At 51.0% G+C, this 23292-nt stretch overlaps 1 protein-coding gene across 1 annotated transcript in view; it reads left to right on the top strand.

Annotated features, from left to right (window-relative positions):
* Positions 1 to 23292, top strand: part of UTP4 (UTP4 small subunit processome component) — a 175075-nt gene that overhangs the window by 20190 nt on the left and 131593 nt on the right. The window contains exons 2-6 of the mRNA XM_029608320.1: positions 14820 to 15011; positions 15357 to 15441; positions 15884 to 15973; positions 16164 to 16375; positions 16706 to 16877. Of these exons, the coding sequence (XP_029464180.1) occupies positions 14820 to 15011; positions 15357 to 15441; positions 15884 to 15973; positions 16164 to 16375; positions 16706 to 16877 (751 nt within the window). The remainder of the gene's footprint in view (positions 1 to 14819; positions 15012 to 15356; positions 15442 to 15883; positions 15974 to 16163; positions 16376 to 16705; positions 16878 to 23292) is intronic.

Here is a 23292-nt window from a genome sequence, read left to right as displayed (position 1 = left end):
AATGCCCGTTCCTAAGGCATGCACAACCATGGCTCCTGGGTGCCCGATGCAATATTTTAATGAGCTGCTTCATTAAAAAGGACGGAGACGTGGTTGTGCATCCACAATTGCAATGGGTGCTCAATACGAGTGTCCACTTTATCCCGCTTCAGGTCGAATTTGCTCAATACACACACACACAACATACATGCAAGGGGCAAAATCGGCCTGGAGCATGTCTATTGTGTGTCCAGAAATTTATTTTTTTCATCATGCCAGTCCATTTACTTTTATTCTTAAACACCGCAAGCATTAGATTTAAGTATCGCAGTGATAGGAGGAACCAAAGAGGACAGTATGTTTTACATTTCTCCTGAGCCCTTGCTTTGCGGATTGACTTAATGCCGGCTCTGGGGCTGGGGTTAAATTTGTCACGTTAAAAAGTGTGTGTTGTGTGCCCAGCGATTTTCTGCATGGGGGTGGGGTAATACCCTCATCTACATGGAATTTACATGTGATGAGCACTATCTGCTATACCTTTGGTGCTTGCATTTTGGATGTGTTAATCTCTTTATTGCATCAGGTGCTAGTCTAACACATCCAAAATATGCATAAACCTGTATGCTAGGCTGGGTGCACTTTATTGCATTGGCCTGTCAGCTGGGGGAACTGCTCTATTTATTTATTTTCATTATACCACACAACAGATAATAGATCTGGCTAGAGCGGTTCACAAATATAAAATAAAAATTACAATCAATTTAAAACCATACACAACTGTGAAATGATAAACCCCACCATGACTTAGTTGACCCAAAGACCACCTTCTTATTTACCTCTGTCTGCACTACTAAAAAGTGACCAAAAACAAGACCCCTGTTAAAAAGGGAAAAGCCACACCTTCACCTTCTTCCTAAATCTTAAGCTAACCCACTACATCTACGCGGACGATGTGCAGGTCCTCATCCCTATCAAAGACTCCCTTGACAAAACCCTCAGCTTCTGGAACAACTTCCTACAGTCTATCAACCACCTCCTCACAAGCATCAACCTAGTCCTGAACACCAACAAGACTGAGATCCTTATCATCTCCCAAGACGACAATAATGGACTAACCAATACACCAATCACTTCACAATTAAATATCTCCCCACACGTGAGAGACCTTGGCGTTATGCTTGATAGTCAGTTCAATCTTAAAACATTTGTCAACACAACCACAAAAGACTGTTTCTTTAAATTACAAGTCTTGAAAAAGCTAAGACCCCCTCCTCCACTTTCAGGACTACCGCACGATGCTTCAATCCATAATTTTCTCAAAAATCGACTACAATTCGCTCCTTCTAGGTCTCCCAGCAAACACAATCAGACCCCTGCAGATGGTACAGAACTCTGTCGCCAGGATCCTGACCAATACTAACAGAAGAGAGCACATCACACCCATACTTCGGAGCCTACACTGGCTACACATCAAATTCAGAATTCTCTACAAAGTTCTCACGATGATTCATAAAGCTACTCACAACCTAACTCCGCTTGATCTTAATTTTCCTTTTCGTCCTCATGAATCTTCCAGACCAGTCAGATCTGCCTACAAAGGCACTCTCTACGCCCCCCCCCCAGTAAAGACCACCTTTAGGAAACGTGCCCTATCCACCGCTGGTCCACCGCAATGGAATGCTCTTCCCCCAGATCTCAGGCAAGAACCATGCCATCTAACATTCAAAAAAAATCTCAAAACTTGGCTATTTAGTCAGGCGTTTCCTTAACCGGAGGAACCTCCCGCCAACCAGGAATGCTCTCATCTCCGCTCTGGTGGTACTCACCATCTGGACTAGAGTGGACTGCTCCTAATAGCGTATTATCGGTCATAAGCTCTATTTTATATGTATTCACATTTATTGCTTCAAGTCAGATTTTGTTCTTTCGACAGTTTCTCTAATAGTAAATTTAGATCTACCCTGTTCTCCCAGTTCATTGTAACCCCTGTTCATTGTAATGCTTTTTGCAATGTTTTTGTTTCACTGTAAACCAAAAGGTTGGAAGGGCTCCCCCCCCCCCCCCCCCTCCTGCTGCTGGACTGCTGCCTTCTTTTTAATTTCGTTGAGTTCCTAGTTAAGTTTAGGTTGCTAGTGGGGGTAGGAATGCATACAATTAGAGTCCTTTAAATTTATTTGTGTATTCACTATTAATCTGGTAGTGACCTACAAGGGGATGATTAAACTGTTATTCCTGTGCATACCCAGATCAGTGCAGATTCCTGGGTTTTGCATCTCTGCCAGCAGATGGAGACAATTTTACTGAAATGTACATAACCCAGTTTGCCCCCTGTAGTCCCTCAGTATTTCTCTGTCTCCAGCAGATGGAAGACTGGACGGTGGCCAATGTAACCCCAATATTTAAAAAAGGCTTCAGGGGCGATCCGGGTAACTATAGACCAGTGAGCCTGACTTCAGTGCCGGGGAAAAATAGTGGAAACTATTCTCAAGATCAAAATTGTAGAGCATATAGAAAGACATAGTTTAATGGACACAGTCAACATGGACTTACCCAAGGGAAGTCTTGCCTAACAAATCTGCTTCATTTTTTTGAAGGGGTTAATAAACATGTGGAGAAAGGTGAACCGGTAGATGTAGTTTATTTGGATTTTCAGAAGGCGTTTGACAAAGTCCCTCATGAGAGACTTCTAAGAAAACTAAAAAGTCATGGGATAGGAGGCAATGTCCTTTCGTGGATTACAAACTGGTTAAAAGACAGGAAACAGAGTAGGATTAAATGGTCAATTTTCTCAGTGGAAAAGGGTAAACCGTGGAGTGCCTCAGGGATCTGTACTTGGACTGGTGCTTTTCAATATATATATATAAATGATCTGGAAAGGAATACGATGAGTGAGGTTATCAAATTTGCGCATGATACAAAATTATTCAGAGTAGTTAAATCACAAGTGGATTGTGATAGGACCTTGGAAGATTGGACATCCAAATGGCAGATGAAATTTAATGTGGACAAGTGCAAGGTGTTGCATATAGGGAAAAATAACCCTTGCTATTGTTACACAATGTTAGGTTCCATATTAGGAGCTACCACCAAGGAAAAAGATCTAGGCATCATCAAGCTCAATGTTCTAAAAAAAAAAAAGTAAAACCCTTACTCCACACCCATGACTTCTGTACTGTCATTCAGGCCACCCTCTCTTCTAAAATGGATTACTGCAACTCTCTTCTCCTAGGGCTCCTCTACTCCACCATAAAACCGCTTCATATGCTCCAGAATGCGGTAGCAAGGACCATCACAAATGCCCGTAAATCAGCCCATGTTATGATTCTGCCCTCAGAGCTACTCTCCACGAGCAGGCCTTTCACTTGCCATGTGGCCGGGACCTCCGCGGCAGGCCGCTGCCGCTGCCATCTTCACGCAGCACGGAGGCTGCACTAGCCAGCTCTTCTGGCGGCAGGGAAGCCGCGAACTTTCCTGCTCTTCGCGGCTCGGGTGCCGCCGCCGACACCTCCCACGCACAGTGTAGGAGAGGCTGCGTGGGCCACATCCATCTTCAGCCCTGCACAGCAGGGCTGAACACCCAGGAGCTTCCCCTTGCGGCCGATACCGCTCCGGCTCCCCAACGCTCCTCCGGAGGTCCTCAGACGGCAGGGAGCCGTCCTCGACTGGCAGGGAGGCTGTCCCTGCGGGTGCCTGCAGCCAGCCAGATGCCGCTGACCGTGGTCCTGCTTCTTGCCTCAGCTTTCCCTTAGGCGCCAGCACGCGCCTCTTCACGTCATTTAAAGGGCCAGCCCCAGGAAGTGCTGCTTGCTCCACCTAATGACAACTTCCTGCTTCAGCCCTATAAAAGGGATTCTTCTTCAGTCTCTCGTTGCCTTCGGATTGAGTCTCACAGTCGCCTGTGCTCCATCGATCCAGGTCCTCCGTGGTCTTCCTTGCTTTGATGGCTTCGTGTTCAGTGTCTTCATGTTCCTTGTTCCCAGTCCTGATGTCCGCCTTCGGATCGAGATGTCTTCATGTTCCTGGTACCTGATGTTTTGCCTTCATGTTGTCTTGTTCATGATCCTGATGTCGGTGTTGTCAGATGTCTCTGTGTTCCAGAGGTCCCTCGTCCAGGCTTCCCGATGTCTCGCTTCCTGATGTTTTGCTCCTGTGTCTTCAAGTGTTCCTGACTCGCCAGCTCCGTGGCTCTCCGGGTGACACTTCTCCGTCATTGGAGTTGCCAGCAGCTGGAGTTGTTCCCTGTGCTCTTGAGCCTTCTGTTCTGCCCGCTCCTTGGATCTCCGGGTGACACGTCTCTGTCATTGGAGTTGTCTGCAGTGGATTCGCTTCCTGTGCTCCTGAGCCTTCATGACCTGCCAGCCCTTGTGGTTCTCCGGATGACACTGGCTCCGTCATCGGAGTCTCGCCTCGGCTGGATTCTTTCCTGCGCTTGTCCCGTTCTTCGAGTGGTCCGTGACCAGTCTCCTCAGGCCGTGTAGGGCGCGCAGTGGGACAGGGTGGTCCACGACCAGGGAATTGGGTCCGCCCGTGAAGGTGGGCTATGTAGGGCGCCCTGAGAGACAGTGCCAATGTCTACCTTCCCAGCTCCTCACCTCGTCTGTGATGTCTTCGCATCAGCCCTCGTCTGTGATGTCTACGCCCCAGTCCAAGTCTAAAGTCTTCTGTGTTCCAAGGACTCCGTCTGCCCTCGTCCTCTGTCCGGCCTGCTTCCCATTGCCGTACCCAGCGGCAGGTCTGAAAGGGCTTGGAATGGTCGGAGGACTGTTCATGAATCAACATTGCGTTGTTGGTTGTCCAGAGCGTGCAGGTCCGGTTGAGGGTTAGACCTTGTTCCCTAGTCCTTGCTTTAGCCATGTCTTGCCTTGTTACCCATGCTAGCACCAGCTAACCTCCTGCGGTGTGGCTTGGGGCTCCTCCCTGGGTCATGCCATGGCCCAAGGGCTCACAACCCTGTTTTAGAAACGACCGCGCCTCCGTGCCTCGGAGTGTAGCAGCGGTTGGAGGTCACGCTCGTAACAGCCCACATCACTCCCATCCTTAAAGAACCTCCATTGGCTCCCTATCCCCTCACGCATTCTCTATAAAACCCTTACTATTATTCATAAATTCATATACAGACACAACTCCAACTTGCTTGATGAACCTTTCCACCTCACACGTTCTAACCGCCCCACCAGAGCAACCAATAAAGGAACCCTCCATGTGCCATCCCTCAAAAAGGCACACCTCACCTCCACTAGGGATCGTGCCCTCTCCATTGCTGGTCCTACCCGATGGAACTCACTACCTACAAATCTCCGACTTGAGCCCTGCACTATCAAATTCAAAAAGAAATTAAAGACGTGGCTCTTCAAGCAGGCTTACCCTGATTAGATCCCTGTTCCATTAACCTTCTGCTGCACCACCAGTTGACCTGAACCTATGTATAAAGTTTTTTACACTGTTAACTTGTTATCTTATGCAATTTGTTGCCCTTGTTTTGCTAATTCTCAGCCTGCTCGTCTTTCTGTTGTCCCATCCCTAGTACCTGTTTGATGTATTTTCCACCTTTAGTTTGGATGTAAACCGGTATGATGTTACCACTAATGCCGGTATAAAAAAGCACTAAATAAATAAATAGTGGATAATACTTTAAAATCGTCGGCTCAGTGTGCTGCAGCAGCAGTCAAAAAAGCAAACAGAATGTTAGGAATTATTAGGAAGGGAATGGTTAATAAAACTGAAAATGTCATAATGCCTATGTATCGCTCCATGGTGAGACTGCATCTGGAATACTGTGTACAGTTCTGGTCGCCGCATCTCATAAAAGATATAGTTGTGATGGAGAAGGTACAGAGAAGGGCAAAATGATCAAGGCGATGGAACAGCTCCCCTATGAGGAAAGGCTGAAGAGGTTAGGGCTGTTCAGCTTGGAGAAGAGACGGCTGAGGGGGGATATGATAAAGGTCTTTAAGATCATGAGAGGTCTTGAACGAGTAGTTGTGAATTGGTTATTTACACTTTCGAATAATAGAAGGACTAGGGCGCATTCCATGAAGTTAGCAAGTAGCACATTTAAGACTAATTGGAGAAAATTCTTTTTCACTCAACGCACAATAAAGCTCTGGAATTTGTTGCCAGAGGATGTGGTTAGTGCAGTTAGTGTAGCTGGGTTCAAAAAAGGTTTGGATAAGTTCTTGGAGGAGAAGTCCATTAACGGCTATTAATCAAATTTACTTAGGGAAAAGCCACTGCTATTAATTGCATCAGTGGCATGGGATCTTCTTAGTGTTTGGGTAATTGCCAGGTTCTTGTGGCCTGGTTTGGCCTCTGTTGGAAACAGGATGCTGGGCTTGATGGACCCTTGGTCTGACCCAGCATGGCAATTTCTTATGTTCTTATGGTGCAAAAGCTGCAGCCTGGAGAAAGAAGAGATTAGAAGATTACTGCATCCTTCCAGGGGGTTATGAAGTCCTGGTGGGGCCATCCTCCCTGGTCTGAGGTAGACGAGCAGAGGGTTGGTGACCTTCTTGGTTGCTTGCTCCTAAAATCCGCAGGGTGGACATTTGGTGGTCCAGATCTCTCATCCCCCACGAGGCAGCCTTGGACTTGCTAGCAGTTTGGCACTGGCAGGCCGAAGGAGCAAGAAAGCAGGGACATACCCCTTTTTTCTTTAAGTTCTCCTGGGCTGGGTTGCTGTGCCAGGAATAATGTTGTTTAAAAAATAAAACAGTAGCAGCAGTGTGCTTTCCTGTTCCAGCGGCTAGGATCACAGTAGATGAATGCAGAAACTTGCCAATTTGAGCACACAGGTCGGGACACAGCTGTCCTCTGCATTCATAGGGTGAGTCTTTGTAGTGTGTTACTGGTACGCAGCCCCAGCCATGTGGTATTGGCACACGGCAAGGCTTGCTGCGCCTGTGGGGGATCACATTCGCACTTGAATCGAGGTGACCTGTGTTTGGGGGTTTGACGGGTGGTGAAGGCAATTCTGGTGCACCTGAACCATCCTGGGTAAGTCAGTAAGGCTAAGTCTACTCCCATCTTGGCTAAGTCTACTCCATCCTGGCTAAGTCAGTAAGGCTCTCCTGGGTCTGTAAACATGCCGTGGATGTTCCCCTTAGCAGCATGGGAACGGTGGCCATTTTGGGTGCTACAGCTGGGTCGTTGATGGAGAAGGACAGGGGATCCCCACTGTAGCTGTCTCCCATTGTTACTCAAACTGGGGAGGACTTGGGAGGTTCCGATTTTCAAGATTTTCCCCTGGAGAGGGAGGCTTGGATGTTGAGGATTCCCCCTTAGATGGGGATCTGGAATGATCCCAGTTTTTTCCCCACAGATTTCATTTTGCTCATGTATAAAGCTTATTTGGCAGAACGAGTTGCCGAAGGGGATGCTGGCTCCAGGTCTCATTCCAGAAGCGACCCTTGGTCTGTGAAGGACCCTGTGCTGGTCAAAAGAAAGTATATAGAGAGCGTTTGTTGGATGCTGGATTTTGCCTCTCTGACTAGTGGTCCTGAGGAGAACTCGGATGATCCAGGAGCTCCTAGGGGGGATTCACCAGGTACAGACCGGAGGCCAGATGAGGAAGACCCAGCTGAGGAACCGAGGGAGGTTCTGGTGGCTGAGGTGATGATTCCAAGGTAGTTCACCTTTTCCAATGAGAGGAACTTTGGTCTTTGATTCCGCCTGTGAGGAATAGGAGGGTTTTTGAGTCCTGGTGTCTCATTAACGGGTTGCAGCCTATTCAGGCTTCCGTATCGCATATTTTGACTTTTCTACAGGAGGGTTTGGTCAAGGGTCTGGCCTTTAATTCTCTGAGAGTACAGGTAGTGGCTTTGGGCTGTCTCTGGGATAAGGTGCAGGGATATCCTCTCTCCGCGCATCTGGATGTCATACATTTTCTTTGAGGGGCAAAGAATTTGAGCCCTCTGGTGAGAAAGGTCTATCCATCTTGGAATCTTAATCTGGTGCTTAGTGGTATGTGCGAAGCTCCATTTGAGCCACCGAGAAAGGCTACCTTAAAAGACTTGACTCTCTTAAGGTATTTTTTTGGTGGCTATTTTGTTCAGCCGGGAGAATTTTGGGAGCTTCGGGCTTTGTTGTGTCATGACCCCTTTTTACAGATTTCAGAGTCTGGGATATTGCTCACGGTGCCTTCCTTTCTGCCAAAGGTGATTTTGGCATTTCACCTTAGTCAGCTGTGGAACCTCGGGCGTTTCTGGATTTGGATTCCTCCACGTCTCACGCAAGCGAACTTAGGTGCTTGGATGTAAGGCATGCTTTGTTGCAATTTCTGGTGGTTACTAATGATTTCCAAAGGTCGGATTACCTCTTTGTACTGTGGAGTGGTGTAAAGGTCTAAGTACAATTGTGTGTTGGCTAAAGGAGGCATTTGGCTTGGCTGATATTTTTAAGGGTTGGCCTGTGCCCGAGGAATTACAGGCTTGTTTGTCACGTTCTCAGGCAACCACCTGGACTGAGTCCACAGGAGATTTGCAGGGCGGCTGCTTGGAAGTTGCTGCACACTTCCGCCAGATATTATCGCTTGGATGTCCAGACTCGAGATTCCATGTGCTTTGGTGAGAGTGTTCTGCAAGCGGGATTCTCCAGGTCCCACCATGTTTAGGGGAGCTTGGGTACGTCCCAGGAGTCTAGACTGATCTGGGGTATGAACAGGAAAGGAAAATTGGAATACTCCAGATCAGTCCAGAGACCCATGCATGGGAGGTGGAGTCTGCAGCTCGCAGTGATGGTTTGTTTATAATGCAGAATTGTTGGTAGTTTCCACACGGTTTCTTATCTTCTTTTATGAGACTGAGTTTCCTTTTCGTTACAACTTCACCATCCTCCTCATTGTGGGAGTTTGCATTTATAGTTTCCTAGCGTGTAGCAGATGGACTCAGGACCAATGGGTATAGTGTACTGATAGCAGTTGGAGTCAGATCAGATTTCAATCTGATGTCAGCCCTAGTACATTTACCCCTGCAGGAAGTGTAGCTCTTCAGTATTTTCCTTCTCCATAACAGTTAGGGACTCTATGCACACTAGCACAGCGTTAGAGTAATTTTACCAAAGAACCCCAAAACAAGAAGAAATCTTACCTCTACAGACGAGCCCCGCTCTCCTGCGGTGACACCCGTTGGGTCCCTCCCCCAGTTGAGATTTCCTGAGGTGATTTCTGCGATCCCTCAGAGGTAAGCCTCAGTCCGGCGGCCGACCCTCGGCGGGGACCTAGCCCCCGACATCGGGTGAGGCTGAGAGGCAGCGGGGGCAACCTCGAGCGCAGCGGTGAAGGTATTTTCCCTCCCCCCCCCCCCCCCGGCAGCCAGAGACCGCCCGGAACGAAACCGGGAAGCGCCGAGACAAGGTAAGGTAGAAATCTATTTAAAAGTCTACAGTCTCCGAAGCTCGAGGAGACGCACAGGTCGCCAGCCGGGACCAGTGCCACTGGGTTGATCTGCCTTAGCAGGGCTAGACCCTGGTCAGATCCGAGGGCCCTCCCACGTGGAGACCCTCCGATGTGGTCGCCATATTGTCCGCGAGGTTGCCATCACCATTTTGGCTCTGTTCGCCGCCCTGTCCGCAGTTTCAATCTGTGTGCACAGAGGCGAGCCGTGCGCACAACGTCGCACGCACAAGTACCGGGAGCACAAGTTACGTGCATACAACAGCACACACATCTCCCTGCACACGCATACCAAACCTACGCGTGCAACTTCGACGCACACCGGCGCGCACAACTGTATTGTACATGCACAAGCCATGGCACCACTTGAAAATAAACTCAAATCTTGGGGCCTTTGCCCAGCATGCCACATTAGAGCTGCACAGCATGAGGAGGCCATGGCCCTGTGTATACAGGGTGAAGAGGCCCTAGGGGACCCAACTCATGGCCCTCCCCAGCTGGTAGCGGACCCCAGCCTCTCGAGCAGTACGCCGGACCTAGCATTACACAGCGGGACCACCCCTCAAACGGGGCTCCCCAGGGACACGGCGCCCCCTAGTCTAGACCCAGCATCTATCTCCTGGGTGGAATTCTTCAAAGGTCTGCATACCTTCGTCCACATGCAACCGGGGCCTCCTATAATGCAGCCACAGGCTCCACCAGAGGACCTCAACATGCCGGGACCCTCTATGCTCAGGGAATTGATCCCACCGCCCAGAAGCCCCACCTTCGGGGACACGGACCTCTCAGATGAGGAGTCAGAACCCCTGGAGGAAGGGGAACTCCCTCCGGGGACAGAACCCCATCGAACCATGAGACGCTTCTTCACCAAGGACGAGCTTCCAGACCTGGTCACACACAGCTTAAAAGAGCTTGCCATCCTGGCACAAGTGCCTTGGGGGAACCTAAGACGAACCCACTATTGGAGGGACTCCGTCAGACCTCCCGCCATTTCCCACTATTACAAGCCATCCAGCAACTAATTGACCTGGAATGGGATGCTCCAGAAACCACATTCAAAGGGGGCCGGGCTCTGGCAGCCATGTATCCTCTGGACCCATCCGCCAAAGATCTCCTAGCATGTCCGAAAGTGGATGCCATGGTCTTGCGCGGTCTTGAAGCACACTACTATCCCGGTGGAGGGAGGAGCAGCACTCAAGGATGCTCAAGACAGACGTCTGGAATCTATCCTCAAACAGTCCTTTGATGTCTCCGCTATGTCTTTACAGATCGCGGCCTGCTGTGCCATGGTGACACGCGCCTGCTTAGCACAGACCAGGAACAACACTCCTGGGGAAGCCCTGGAACCAGCTGTATCATTCCTCGCGGGCGCTGCTTTGGATCTGGTATGCACAGCAGCTGGAGGAGTCTCATCCGCCGTGGCAGCCAGAAGACAAATCTGGCTCCGAAACTGGTCAGCTGACGCATCCTCCAAAACGAGACTCACACGGATGCCTTTCAAGGGAACACTCCTGTTCAGAAGCGAACTAAAGAAACTAGCCAACAAATGGGGCGAGTCCCCACTGCCGCTGCTACCGTAGGACAGGAATAAGAGAAACCAGCGATCCTTCCCCCGGACCTGCAGAGGATCACAGCGCTTCAACCCATATAGAAGCTCATATCAAGCGGCCCGCCCCACAGGCCGGAGTCAGTCCTTTCGGAACAAGCACAATAAAAGGGGAGCCAGCTCAGGCCAGGCCCCAGCCGCACCCCACAATGAAAATCAGCCGACCCATTCAAAGGAAGAAGCCATAAGGGGAGACTTGCCCTATTCTATCAAAGATGGGTCGAGATAGTTTCAGACAAGTGGGTCCTATCCATCATTCGAGAGGGATATTATCTGGATTTCCACCACCTCCCTCCAGACAAGTTTGTGGAATCTCCCTGCCACGACCCTTCCAAGAGAATGGCAGTGGAAGCTACACTGACCAGATTACTAGCCTTAGAGGCTATAACACCGGTGCCTCCACAACAAATAAATACTGGCCATTATTCCATCTCTTTTATCGTTCCCAAGAAGGAAGGAACGTTCAGACCTATCCTGGACCTCAAGGCGATCAACCGTCACCTGAAGATTCCTCGCTTCCACATGGAAACCCTACGCTCGGTAATAAGGGCGATACAACCGGGAGAGTTTCTTACCTCCCTGGATCTGTCGGAAGCCTACCTACACATTCCGATCCATCAAGAGCATCAGCGTTTTCTACGCTTCTCGATCCTGGACCGTCACTATCAGTTCCGGGCACTACCTTTCGGGTTGGCCACTGCACCCCGGACGTTCACCAAGATCATAATGGTGGTGGTAGCAACACTGAGGAAGGAAGGAATCCGCGTGCACCCTTATCTAGACGATTGGCTGATCAGAGCAAAATCCCCAGAGGAAAGCCACCAGGCAACCAACAGAGTCAAAACTCTACTGGAGAGCCTCTGGTGGGTGGTTAACACAAACAAGAGATGCCTGCAGCCTTCCCAGTCTCTAGAATACTTGGGAGTCCGGTCGACACCAAACAAGACAAGGTCATCCTGACACCGACAAGGAGATCAAAACTGATGACCCAGTTATGAACCCTGTTGAGCGAACTTCGCCCCACAGCATGGGATTACCTACAAGTTCTCGGCCTCATGGCATCCACACTGGAAGTAGTCCCATGGGCACGAGCTCATATGAGACCCCTACAACGCTCACCACTATCACGATGGAATTCACTGTCCCAGAACTACACCGTATGGCTTCAGCTCCCGGACAGAGTTCGGGCCCAACTACAATGGTGGCTACAAGAAGCCCATCTGAGCCAGGGAACGAGAGTATCCTCCCCAACCTGGATCCTACTCACCACGGATGCCAGCCTATGAGGATGGGGAGCACACTGCCAGGAGCTAACCGCCCAAGGGCAATGGAACGAAGTGGCCTACATCAACCATCAGGGAGTAACCAGAAGCCAACAGGTGTCTCTGGAAATAGACCTCCAAATGTCATGGGCGGAAGTGAATCTTCAAGAGATCTTGGCCGTCCACATTGCCGGGAAAGACAACATCGCGGCAGACTACCTCAGCAGAGAAAGTCTAGATCCAGGAGAATGGAAGCTGTCGACCACAGCATTCCAGTTGATAGTAAACCGTTGGGGAACACCAACCATGGACCTCCTGGCAAACTGGTCCAAAGCCCAAATACCCAGTTTCTTCAGCCGCAGGCGGGAACCCCAGTCCCAGGGAATCGTTACCCTGGTACAGACCTGGCCACAGGAGACTGTTATATGCTTTCCCGCTGTGGCCCCTATTGGGCGCGATTATCTACAAGATAGAACACCACAAGGGACCAGTACTTCTAGTGGCCCCGGACTGGAGAAGAAGACCTTAGGATGCAGACATGCGAAGACTGCTGACCACTACCTCCACACAGAGACCTGCTCCAACAGGGACCCGATCCTCCACGAGGATCCAGCTCGATTCTCTCTTACGGTCTGACCATTGAGAGGACTCGCCTAAGGAGGAGCGGATACTCGGGGGCAGTAATTGACACCCTACTCCAAGCACGCAAGTTCTCCACATCCCTAACATACATAAGGATTTAGAGAGTATTCGAAGCCTGGTGCAAGGACCATGACATCATACCACGCTCAGTCAAAATTCCTGTGATTTTGGAATTCCTGCAGAACGGCCTACAGAAGGGATTGTCCCTCAACTCCATCAAGGTACAGGTAGCCGCATTGTCATGCTACTGAACCAAGAGCGAGAGCGGCAGCATAGCCTCTCACCCGGATGTCTCCCACTTCCTGAAAGGAGTCAAGCATATACGACCACCCCTCAACCTGGTCCTAGATTTCCTAGCAGGAACCTCCTTCAGACCTCTCCGCGGCCTGTCTCTCCGACTATTAACATTGAAGACAGCCTTCCTGCTGGCAGTCTGTTCAGCCCATCGTATATCCGAGCTACAAGCACTGTCCTGCCGGGAGCCGTTCTTCAGACTTACCCCAGGAACCATCCAGTTACGCACAGTTCTGTCGTTTCTCCCGAAAGTGGTGTCTCACTTCCATCTCAACCAAACTATCTCGCTACCATCGCCAGATGAGCATAAGAATTCGGAAGAGGCTCGAAGTCTACGCCATCTCAACGTCAGCAGACTCCTAGTCTGATACCTGGAAAGGTCTGAGTCCGTACGAAAGACGGACCATCTATTCGTCCTTCACAGCGGGAAGAAGCAAGGGGAAGCGGCCTCGCGAGCAACTATAGCCCGCTGGATCAAAGAAATTATCAAGGCGGCCTACGTAGAAGCAGGCAAGCCACCGCCTTTACAAGTCAAGGCCCATTCTACTAGAGCCCAGGCAGTGTCCTGGGCGGAAACCAAGAGGACCATGTCGCCACCCTGCAGCCGAGATCTGCAGGGTGGCGACATGGTCCTCCATCCACACCTTCTCCAGGTTTTACCTCCTGGATGTTCAGGCTCAGGAGGACACAGCATTTGCAAGGGCAGTACTAAGTGGGTCACGGGCAGCCTCCCACCAAGTTCGGGAGTAGCTTTTATACATCCCATTGGTCCTGAGTCCATCTGCTACACGCTAGGAAATGGAGAAATTACTTACCTGATGATTTTATTTTCCTTAGTGTAGACAGATGGACTCGGCAGCCCACCCACGGCTTTCTCGGGGGACATCCCCGGGAGCGAGTGATTCACGGGTAAGCCATGCTTTCCTTCATCTAGGACACCCATCCTAGCCAATTCAACCAGTCAATTCCTTCATCTAGGACACCCATCCTAGCCAATTCAACCAGTTCAAATTAATCAAGTTAACCAAGTTATAAAGTTAATCAAGTTATTCAAATTATTCAGTCATACATATATCCACAATGCTTTTCGAGGAGAATACTGAAGAGCTGCACTTCCTGCAGGGGTATATGTACTAGGGCTAACGTCAGATTGAAATCTGATCCGTCTGCAATTGCTATCAGGAGTACACTATACCCATTGGTCCTGAGTCCACCTGTCTACATGAAGGAAAATGAAATTATCAGGTAAGTAATTTCTCCATTTTTAGTGTGGTTATCATCATGGCTTGGGTACAGGTCAGTACTGAGGGACTGCAGGTGGCACACCGGGTTATGTACAGTGTCAGTGAAACTGTCTCCATCTGCTGGCATGGATGCATAAACCCCACGTGTCTGGACTTAACTGTGGTATTCCAGGAATGAAAATTAGCAAGTAAGAACCAATTTTCCTATATGTGTGCACCTGGGGCATGGGGCCCCCGCATCTGAACTGGCTTACATCTTGAGTAGGGACAATGTTAGTAAGCGTTGAGAAGGTTGAGTGGTTCAGCCCCTCGTGTCACTGCAGCAGTGCTTTACCCCAAGTCTTCCTGACCCAGAATTCTCTGATCTTCTCCTTCGTAACAGATTGTGCTTAACTTCATTGCAGGTTTTTCCAGGGGATGAAAGTAGATCCACAGAAGCTATCTGCTGGGCAGCAGATTATCGCTTGTTCACGGCTGGTCTGAGTGGGAACATCGTGGAGTACGACCTGCACAATCTGAGTGTCAAGTACTCATTGGATGGCTTTGGGGGCCCCATTTGGAGCATGGCAGCCAACCGCAATGGGACCCACCTAGTGGTCAGTACTCATCAGGGCAGCGGGGCCGGGATATGGAGCAGGCTGGGTTGTCTCAGTTCCATCCTTCCATACGTACTTCTTTACTTGGTGTAAAGTGCAGCATGTAGGTTCCATCCAAGTGACCCCCATGGTGATAAAGAACCTAGGAGTGCTGAAAATCCTTCAGCCTTGGAAAGAGCACACCTCTGCCAGGCAGCTTAGTTTGGGGCATGAACTATTTTCAGGGCTGCAATGTACACAGTACTCAAGGCTAGAGCGACTGCTTTTATAGGTGTTGGGACTTAGTGCATTTATAGGGTTGTCTGTCTGACCTGGATATGCTGAAGATTTTCTTGTTTTGAATAGATTGGTTGTGAAGATGGATCAGTGAAATTATTCCAAGTTTTACCTGATAAAATCCAATATGAGAGGAGCCTGGAGCGACAGAAAGGTGAGTTCTCCATTCAGCTTGTAAATGGGGCTGCAGGGGTGGGAGATGATGCTTCTGCCACGTGCCAGGAGGTTTGGTTGTGGCAATGTTGCAGTCACACAGTGGCAGGCTCTCTGACACTCATGTGAGGAGGTTTGGGCGGGGCATTGCTGCAGTTGTGCTGTGGCAGGCTCTCTGACCCTAGTGCGAGGCTTGGTAGGGGGCAGTACTGCAGTTGCACTAGGTGGATTTTCTGACTCTCTTGGTGTGGTTTGAAGCAGCAGTATTGCAGTCATGCTTTGCAAGCTTTCTGGCCCCCTGGTGCAAGGAAGTTTGGTTGTGGCAGTGTTGTAGTCACATTGTGGAGGTTTCTCACCCACATGTGGGGCAGTTTGAGAGGGGCTTGGGAGGAAGGTCTCTTCTTTGCTGCACATTCAGGCTATGATTTTTCTTTTATTTTCAGGTCGTGTTCTCTCCCTGGTCTGGAATGCTGCTGCTTCCCACATTCTCACTGGCTCCATTGATGTCATTCGAGTGTTTGATGTGAAAACAGGTGAGTATGTATGTTTGCTTCCAGGAGAGGAATTGTGTGTGAGAGAAGCCTCCTAACTGTGCAGTGAGATTTCGGTATTGAATGGCACATTGGTGGATGGTATCACTGGTGTACAGTAGGTTGTGTTGTGCACTGCAGGTATGAGAGGGTGTGATGAGTTCTTGTCTGAGTGTTACTCTTCCCGTGGCAGGTCATGCCGTGCAGAGGATCGCAGTTGACCGGAGTATGACAAGTATTCAGAATCGGGAGTGTGTCGTGTGGGGAGTGGCCTTCCTCTCCAGTGGCACACTAGTCAGTGCTGATTCAACAGGCAAACTGCAGTTCTGGGATTCAGAGAAAGGCACGCTCGTCCAGACTCACCGGGTCACCAATGCAGACATACTGTCTCTTTCTGTATCCCAGGTGAGTGAGCGTGTGGGCTGGTGCTGAGCGGTGTCTCAAGTGAGGGAGTGCTCATATCTGGTTGGTTGCTCTTCTGTGTTGATAATGATTGGATCCTCCTCTGGTATTTGGTGATGGTAAAGTATGAATGAATCTTCACTTGGGATCTAGTTCTGGTATTACCTAGTTGGTTTCTGAACTCTGACTTTGGCGATGGTAACGCCTTGCTGGATCTTTTCTTGGTATGCAGTTGACAGTAACCACACGGTTGTATCCTCCTCTGGGATTCTGGTGTTGGGGTTCCCTCCACGGCATCCCTTTGACAGTAACGTTCACTTGTGTCCTCCTCAGCATGAAGACAGCCTTGTGGTTGGCACATCAGAGGGAACTGTGTTTCAGTTCCAGCTACTACCAGTGAGAGCAGGAGAAGCAGCATGTCAGTGGGTCAGGACAAAGCCCTTCCGTCACCACACCCACGACGTGCGAACAGTGGTGCACAGCTCATCAGCCATAATCTCTGGAGGTATGTTCTGTGATTCGTACTTGCTGGTGTACCAAAAGATGCAGTGAAGTGATTGATATCGGACTTGCGTAGCACAGACTTCTTTGTTTTCTACAGCAGGAGTTTCAGTATGGTTTTCCTGTTCGTACCCCGGATCAGTCCAGACAAGTGGGTTTTGCATCCCTACCAGCAGATGGAGGCAGAGAACAAAACTTTGAGGCACTGCTACATAACCGAGAGTGCCATCTGCAGCCCCTCAGTATTTCTCTCTCCAGCAGCTGGTAGAAGTGCAAACCTGCAGTCTGGAGTTTAAAAAAAATAAAATAAAATAAGGAGAATTTGGCTCCCAGAGGTGTTAGGTTCCTTCATGGGCCATCCCTCAGGTAGAGCGGGGGGGTTGGGGTTGGAGATCCCTGTTCTGGTTCAGCGCTTGTCGTGGGGGGGGGGGAGTGAAAGCCAGGGGTCCTGGGTCCCCCACCCCCTCTGGGTCCCTGGCACCCTCAGCACTCAGCCTCCTTCGGAAGCAGGGAAGTATTTGAGTTTTCTTCCCTTCCCTGGCCCTGTACATGAGTGTCTTTATGTTTTAAGTTTTTTTGAAAAAAAAAAAAAAGCTGTTCACAGGAAGAAGAGGAGCAGGGCTGAGGCAGCTGAGCAGCTGGTTTTCTCTGCCGGGAGGCAGGCAAGGTTGCGGGAGGGCCGAATTCGTTCCTCGGTCAGGCCGGACCGCGTCGTTTTCTCCTTGCGTTGGCAGGGGCTGTTTTTTAAGTCAAATAGTGCTGGCATGCCACCACCTGCACAGCAAAGTTTGTCATGGCTGCAGTTTGAAACAGGCTCACCTCGATTCGACTATGTTTTGAAGGGAATGCGTGTCTGGGGGCGGGGTCTGGGACCTCTTGGGGGGGGTGGCAGGAACACTAGGTCGGCTGGGCTAGTTCTAGAGGTCCCGAGGGGGTTGAGAGGAGCTGGCGGCCATTTTATCAGCACATGCTGGGAATCAGGCTGCTGTGGCAGAGCCTCGGAACACCCCTTCCACGCTGTTTCCTGCAGATCAAAACCCTGCTGATGACAGGGGAAGGGAGGAAGCGCAGGGGGACGCGGACCCAGACTCTTCTTTATCAGATCCTGAAGCTTTTTCCACGGATTTTGTCCTGCTCCTTAAGGCCTATTTGGCCAGGAAGGGAGCAGAAGTCCCGGATGGCTAAGAAGCCTAGGAATCGGAGGCGTGCAGAGTCTGGAAGGATCCTGCAATCCTTGGGTCTCAGTTGGTATGCGGTAGAAGCCGACACATCAGATGAGACGGATGATCCGGATCAGAGACAGGGAAGGCCAGTGGATTCGGACCCGAACCTTGTTAGCACCTTAGTTTAGTGCGCTGGGGGATCCAGTGCAGGATCTAGATGAGGTTCCGATTGCTTACAATGGCGACCCTTGGGTGGTCCATCTGTTCCATAGGGATAAGCTGGACCCACTGATTCCCCAGGTGCTAGAGGAGCTGGGGATTAAGATCTCTCAGGAGGATTCTGATAATGAAGGGGTAAACCCAGTCCTAGAGGGATTATGGGGGCCCCCTAAGGCCTTTCCGTGCCTAAGAAGGTGCAGAAGTTGGTGGATCGAGAATGGGAATCTCCCGAAGTGGGTATTGGAGTCGTGGAAGATTCCCAATGTGAATGCGGTGATTTATGTGATTACCAAGAAGACGACCATCCCGGTGGCAGGTTGAGCTGCCCTGAAGGATTTCCAGGATTGGAAACTGTAAATTTTACTTAAAAAGCTGTTTGAGGTTTTAGCCTTGAGTCTGTGTGCGGTGGTGTGCAGAAGCAGGGAGCCTGCTTGTGCTGGGTGCAGAAGGCGCACAAGAAGTGGTTGGGAATGTTGGCTGAGGCGGCTCAAGCTGCCTGCTTGAAAGCGGGAGTGGCTTATGTACCGGATGCCCTGTATGACACGATCCAGTCTTCTGCCAGGAGCATGGTCTCTGTGGTGGCGGTGCGGAGATTCCTATGGTTGCAAAATTGGCGACGGATGAGTGGTATAAAGCCCAACTGTTTAATCTCCCCTTCCCAGTATGTTCAGTATCAGTCCAGAGAAGTGGGTTGTGTATCCCTACCAGCAGATGGAGTCAGAGAACCAAAACTTTGAGCACTGTCATATATACTAGAGTGCCCCTGCAGTCCCTCAGTATTTCTCTGACTCCAGCAGATAGCAGAGAGACACACCTGCAGCCTTTAGTTGAGTTTTTCAGTTAGTTTGTTGGAAATTTTTTCTTTTTGTTGCGGTAGCTTCCTGAGGTGTTAGACACCTTCGTGGGCCATCCCTCAGTGGAAGCCGGGCGTCCAGAGGATTAGATATCCCTGGCTGGGTCTCGTCTGTCAGGTTCGGTGGGTGACAACCAGGGGCTCCTGGCTATCACCACCCAGACTGCTGCAGCTGCTCCTTCAATCCCTTCAAGAGCTTTTGAATCAGTAAAGTTTTTTAAAAAAAAAAAAAAAAAAAGATTCTCTTTGTTCAGCTGCCTACTGCTTTCGCTTTGAGGTAAGGAGTCTGTACAGGGGGATTGGGTCCTCTGTGGCCATGTAGGGAGGCTGGCAGCGTTACTGTCCTGGGGCTCTGGGCTGACTTCGGAGGACAGGGATGAATTGTAACTTTCTGACTTTTTACTTGTTGCGTGGCGGCGGGCCATAGTTAGGGCCGTGATCGCGCTGCTTTCGGGGTTCCTGCCAGCGACAGCGCACTGTTTTTGTGGGGGCATAATTTTTCTGTCAGGCTGGCCTGAGGTTTTCCCGCGTCGTGGCTGCATGCATTCCATAGTATTGGGCCGGCCCCTCCCCATCTTACCACCTGGCGGCGCGTTTCACCACATAGGACCCCGATCCAAGTCACCATCTTGCCGCGCATGTGGCTCACGCGGCCACGTGCTGAATGCCGATTTTTTTGTGCACAGATTGTGCACCTGTTATGGGAGGGCTCCTCGGGCCTAGAGCTTCCTCCCTCGTGGTGGATTTGGGCACATCGGGCCTGGACTTGCGTGAGGAAGAGCTCCCTCCGATCTTGGCTCTGGTGAGGGAGAATCCCAGGCAGGGAGATAGAGATGGGGCCCCCGACCGAGTCTCCCCGGAGAGAGGGGATCCGGAGGGGTTTTCCCTGGAATTGTTCTTTAATGCATGAGGCCTTCTTACAACGGAAGCGCTCGGTGTGCAAAAAGTCCAGGGCCACGGAAGACGAGGCGGATCCTCCTGAGAAGCGGGGTCGGTGTATTGACTCTAATTAGCCTCCTAGGGATCAGCTTCCTCCAAGAGTGGAGGGGCCCCGGGGTTCGTGGGACCAGGCGCAGGGGTCTGGATTAGCTCCACCCTCGGGGGCGGATGCAGGGGCAACCCAGGGGCAGGCGGATACGAATGACCCCGACGTCTTACCTGCTGAGGGTGATGATCCCAGCATGGTGCGGCTTTTTAAAAGAGATGAGTTAAGGCCTCTTATTCCTCAGGTGCTTGAAGTTCTGGGCCTCAAAGTTTCATAGGAGGAATCGGGCAATGAGGGTTTGAATCCCGTCCTCGATGGCATTAGGAGTCCTTCTACTTCCTTCCCTCTGCCAAAGAAAGTCCGCAAGCTGGTGACATGGGAGTGGGAAGCTCCTGATGCAGGGCTAAAGGTGGGCAGAGCAATGGCGAAGCTCTATCCCCTATCCACGGAGGTTTTGGGCTTACTGAAGATTCCTAAGATGGACACTGCGGTCTCAGCGGTCACTAAAAAGACCACTATCCCTGTCGCGGGGGCGGCCGCCCTCAAGGATTTGCAGGACCGGAAACTGGAGATTCAGTTAAAGCGGGCCTTTGAAGTCTCCGCGCTGAGCCTGCGGGCAGCGATCTGTGCCAGTCTCATGCAGAGAGCATGTCTGTGTTGGGTCCAGGAGTCAACTGCCAGCTCCGGAACAGTTTCCAGCGGGGCATTGCATTCCACCCGTTTGGATAGCTTATGTGGCGGATGCGCTGTATGATTTGGTGCGGACTTCGGCAAGAAGTATGGTGTCCCTGGTGTCGGGGACACCATACTTCTTGCCGATGACTCCTCTGGCTGAGGAATTGGGCAGCGGATTTGTCTTCTAAGTCTCAGCTGTGCAATCTGCCTTTCCAGGGCAAGTTCCTTTTCGGGGAGGACTTGGACCGGCTGGTGAAGCTGCTTGCGGAGTCCAAGGGCAATAGGTTGCCTGAGGATAGGCGATCCTCTAAGAAGACGTTCCCTCCTCGGAGCCATTTTCGGGACACCCGGCGCTTCAGAGCTAACAGGTATACTGCTCCCCCTGTTTCCAAGCCCTCGGCAGGGCGACAGCAGTCCCATCGTGGGGGCCGCCGTCCAGGTAGAGATTCAGGACATCTTGCTGCGGGCAGCGGCAAAGCCTCCCAATGAAGCCAAGAGCACCCATTCCGGTGTAGAAGCTGTCGGAGGCAGATTATCCAACTTTTATGCGGAATGGGCAAGAATTACCTCAGACAGGTGGGTCTTAGAGGTCATCAGAGACTGCTACGCTCTGGAGTTCTCGCGTCCGGTCCAAGAGGTATTTGTGGAGTCCTGAGTGGCCTCACACAGCAAGTGACTCTGCAACGCCTTCTAGACCTCGGAGTGATTGTCCCGGTCCCGGAAAGGCAGCAGGGCCGGGAAAGATACTCTATTTACTTTGTAGTCCCAAAAAAGGAGGGCACGTTTTGTCCCATTCTCGATCTGCAGAAGGTCAACCGTTGCCTGCGAGTTCCTCGTTTTCGGATGGAAACACTGAGGACAGTGATGGCGGTGGTGCGAACGGGGGAATTCCTCGCGTCCTAGATCTCACGGAAGCGTATCTTCATATTCCTATCCGGCTGAACCACCAGACGTTTCTTCGTTTCAAGGTCCTGGGTCAGCACTTTCAATTTAGAGCTCTCCCATTTGGTCTGGCGACAGCTCCTCGAACGTTCACCAAGGTCATGGTGGGGGTAGCGGCCTTCCTCCGGAAGGAGGGGATCTTGGTCCACCCCTACCTGGACGGCTGGTTGATCGCGCAAAGTCTCGGGAAGACTGCGAGTGGTCACTTCGCTTGGTGATGTTCACGCTGCGTTCGCTGGGGTGGGTGATCAATGTCCAGAAGAATCTTTTGGAGCCCACCCAAGATCTGGTTTATCTGGGAGCACAGTTCGATACCTTGACGGGGAGAGTTTTTCTAGCGTCGGACCGGGTGATGAAGTTACGATCTAGGTCCAGTCCTTGCTCCGGAGATGCAATCCTACTGTGTGGTGGCATCTACAGGTCCTAGGATCCATGGCCTCCACCTTGGACTTGGTACCGTGGGCGTTTGCTCACCTGCGGCCGCTACAACAGGCGCTTTTGTCTCGTTGGAGTCCGGAATTGGAACAATTCCACCTGCCAATGCCGTTGCTTCCGGAGTCCAGAGTCAGTCTGTCGTGGTGGCTTTCATGCGCCAATCTGGAATGCGGGGTGGCTTTGGACATGCCGAATTGGCTGATAATTTCCACCGATGCCAGCCTCTTGGGTTGGGGAGCAGTGTGTGCGGAGAGGTCCGCTCAAGGGCTCTGGTCGGCGACGGAAGGCTCGTGGTCCATCAATCTTCTCGAGACCAGGGCAGTGCGCCTGGCCCTTCAAGCCTTCTTACCCTGGATTCGGGGCAGAATGGTTCGAGTATTCCTCTGACAATGGCGTACATCAGCTGCAAGGCGGGACGCGAAGTCCCGCAGTAGCACAGGAGGCGCGCCTTCTGTTCGCCTGGGCGGAGCATCCTCTCGGGGGCATTGCCGCCTCTCATGTTGCAGGGGTGGAGAATGTGCAGGCGGATTTTCTCAACAGACAAGAACTCGACCCAGGCGAGTGGGAGCTATCTGCCGAGGTGTGGAACCACATTTGTGTTAGATGGGGAGTTCCTCAATTGGATCTGATGGCAACGCGGGCAAATGCAAAGGCGGACCACTTCTTCAGCCGTCGATGAGAGCAGGGCTCTGTGGGCATCGACGCTCTCATGTGTCACTGGCCCACGGGAATCCTTCTGTATGCCTTTCCACCTTGGCCCCTCATAGGTCGACTCCTTCGTCGAATAGAACCAATGTCAGGAAGTATTTTCAGAACCAATGTCAGGAAGTATTTCTTCACGGAGAGGGTGGTGGACGCCTGGAATGCCCTTCCGGAGGATGTGGTGAAGACCAGAACTGTGAAGGACTTCAAAGGGGCGTGGGATAAACACTGTGGATCCATAAAGTCAAGAGGCCGCCAATGAAGGAGTGGAGTGACTCACCAGAATGACAGCTACTGCCTGGAGACAATACCCTTATTCAATAAACATACACATGCTTACTGTGACTCCAACATCGCTCTAAGCTTCAACAGCAAGAGGAAATGTGGAAAAATGGATTTACACTCACAAAGAGGGGAGTAGCTGGCTTGTTACGGCGGTTACTAC

This window comes from Rhinatrema bivittatum, chromosome 7, assembly GCF_901001135.1.
Source record: "Rhinatrema bivittatum chromosome 7, aRhiBiv1.1, whole genome shotgun sequence".
NCBI classification, from domain to species: Eukaryota; Metazoa; Chordata; class Amphibia; order Gymnophiona; family Rhinatrematidae; genus Rhinatrema; species Rhinatrema bivittatum.
Note: the sequence above shows the minus strand (reverse complement) of the source record. Positions and strands in the feature narration are given on the sequence as shown.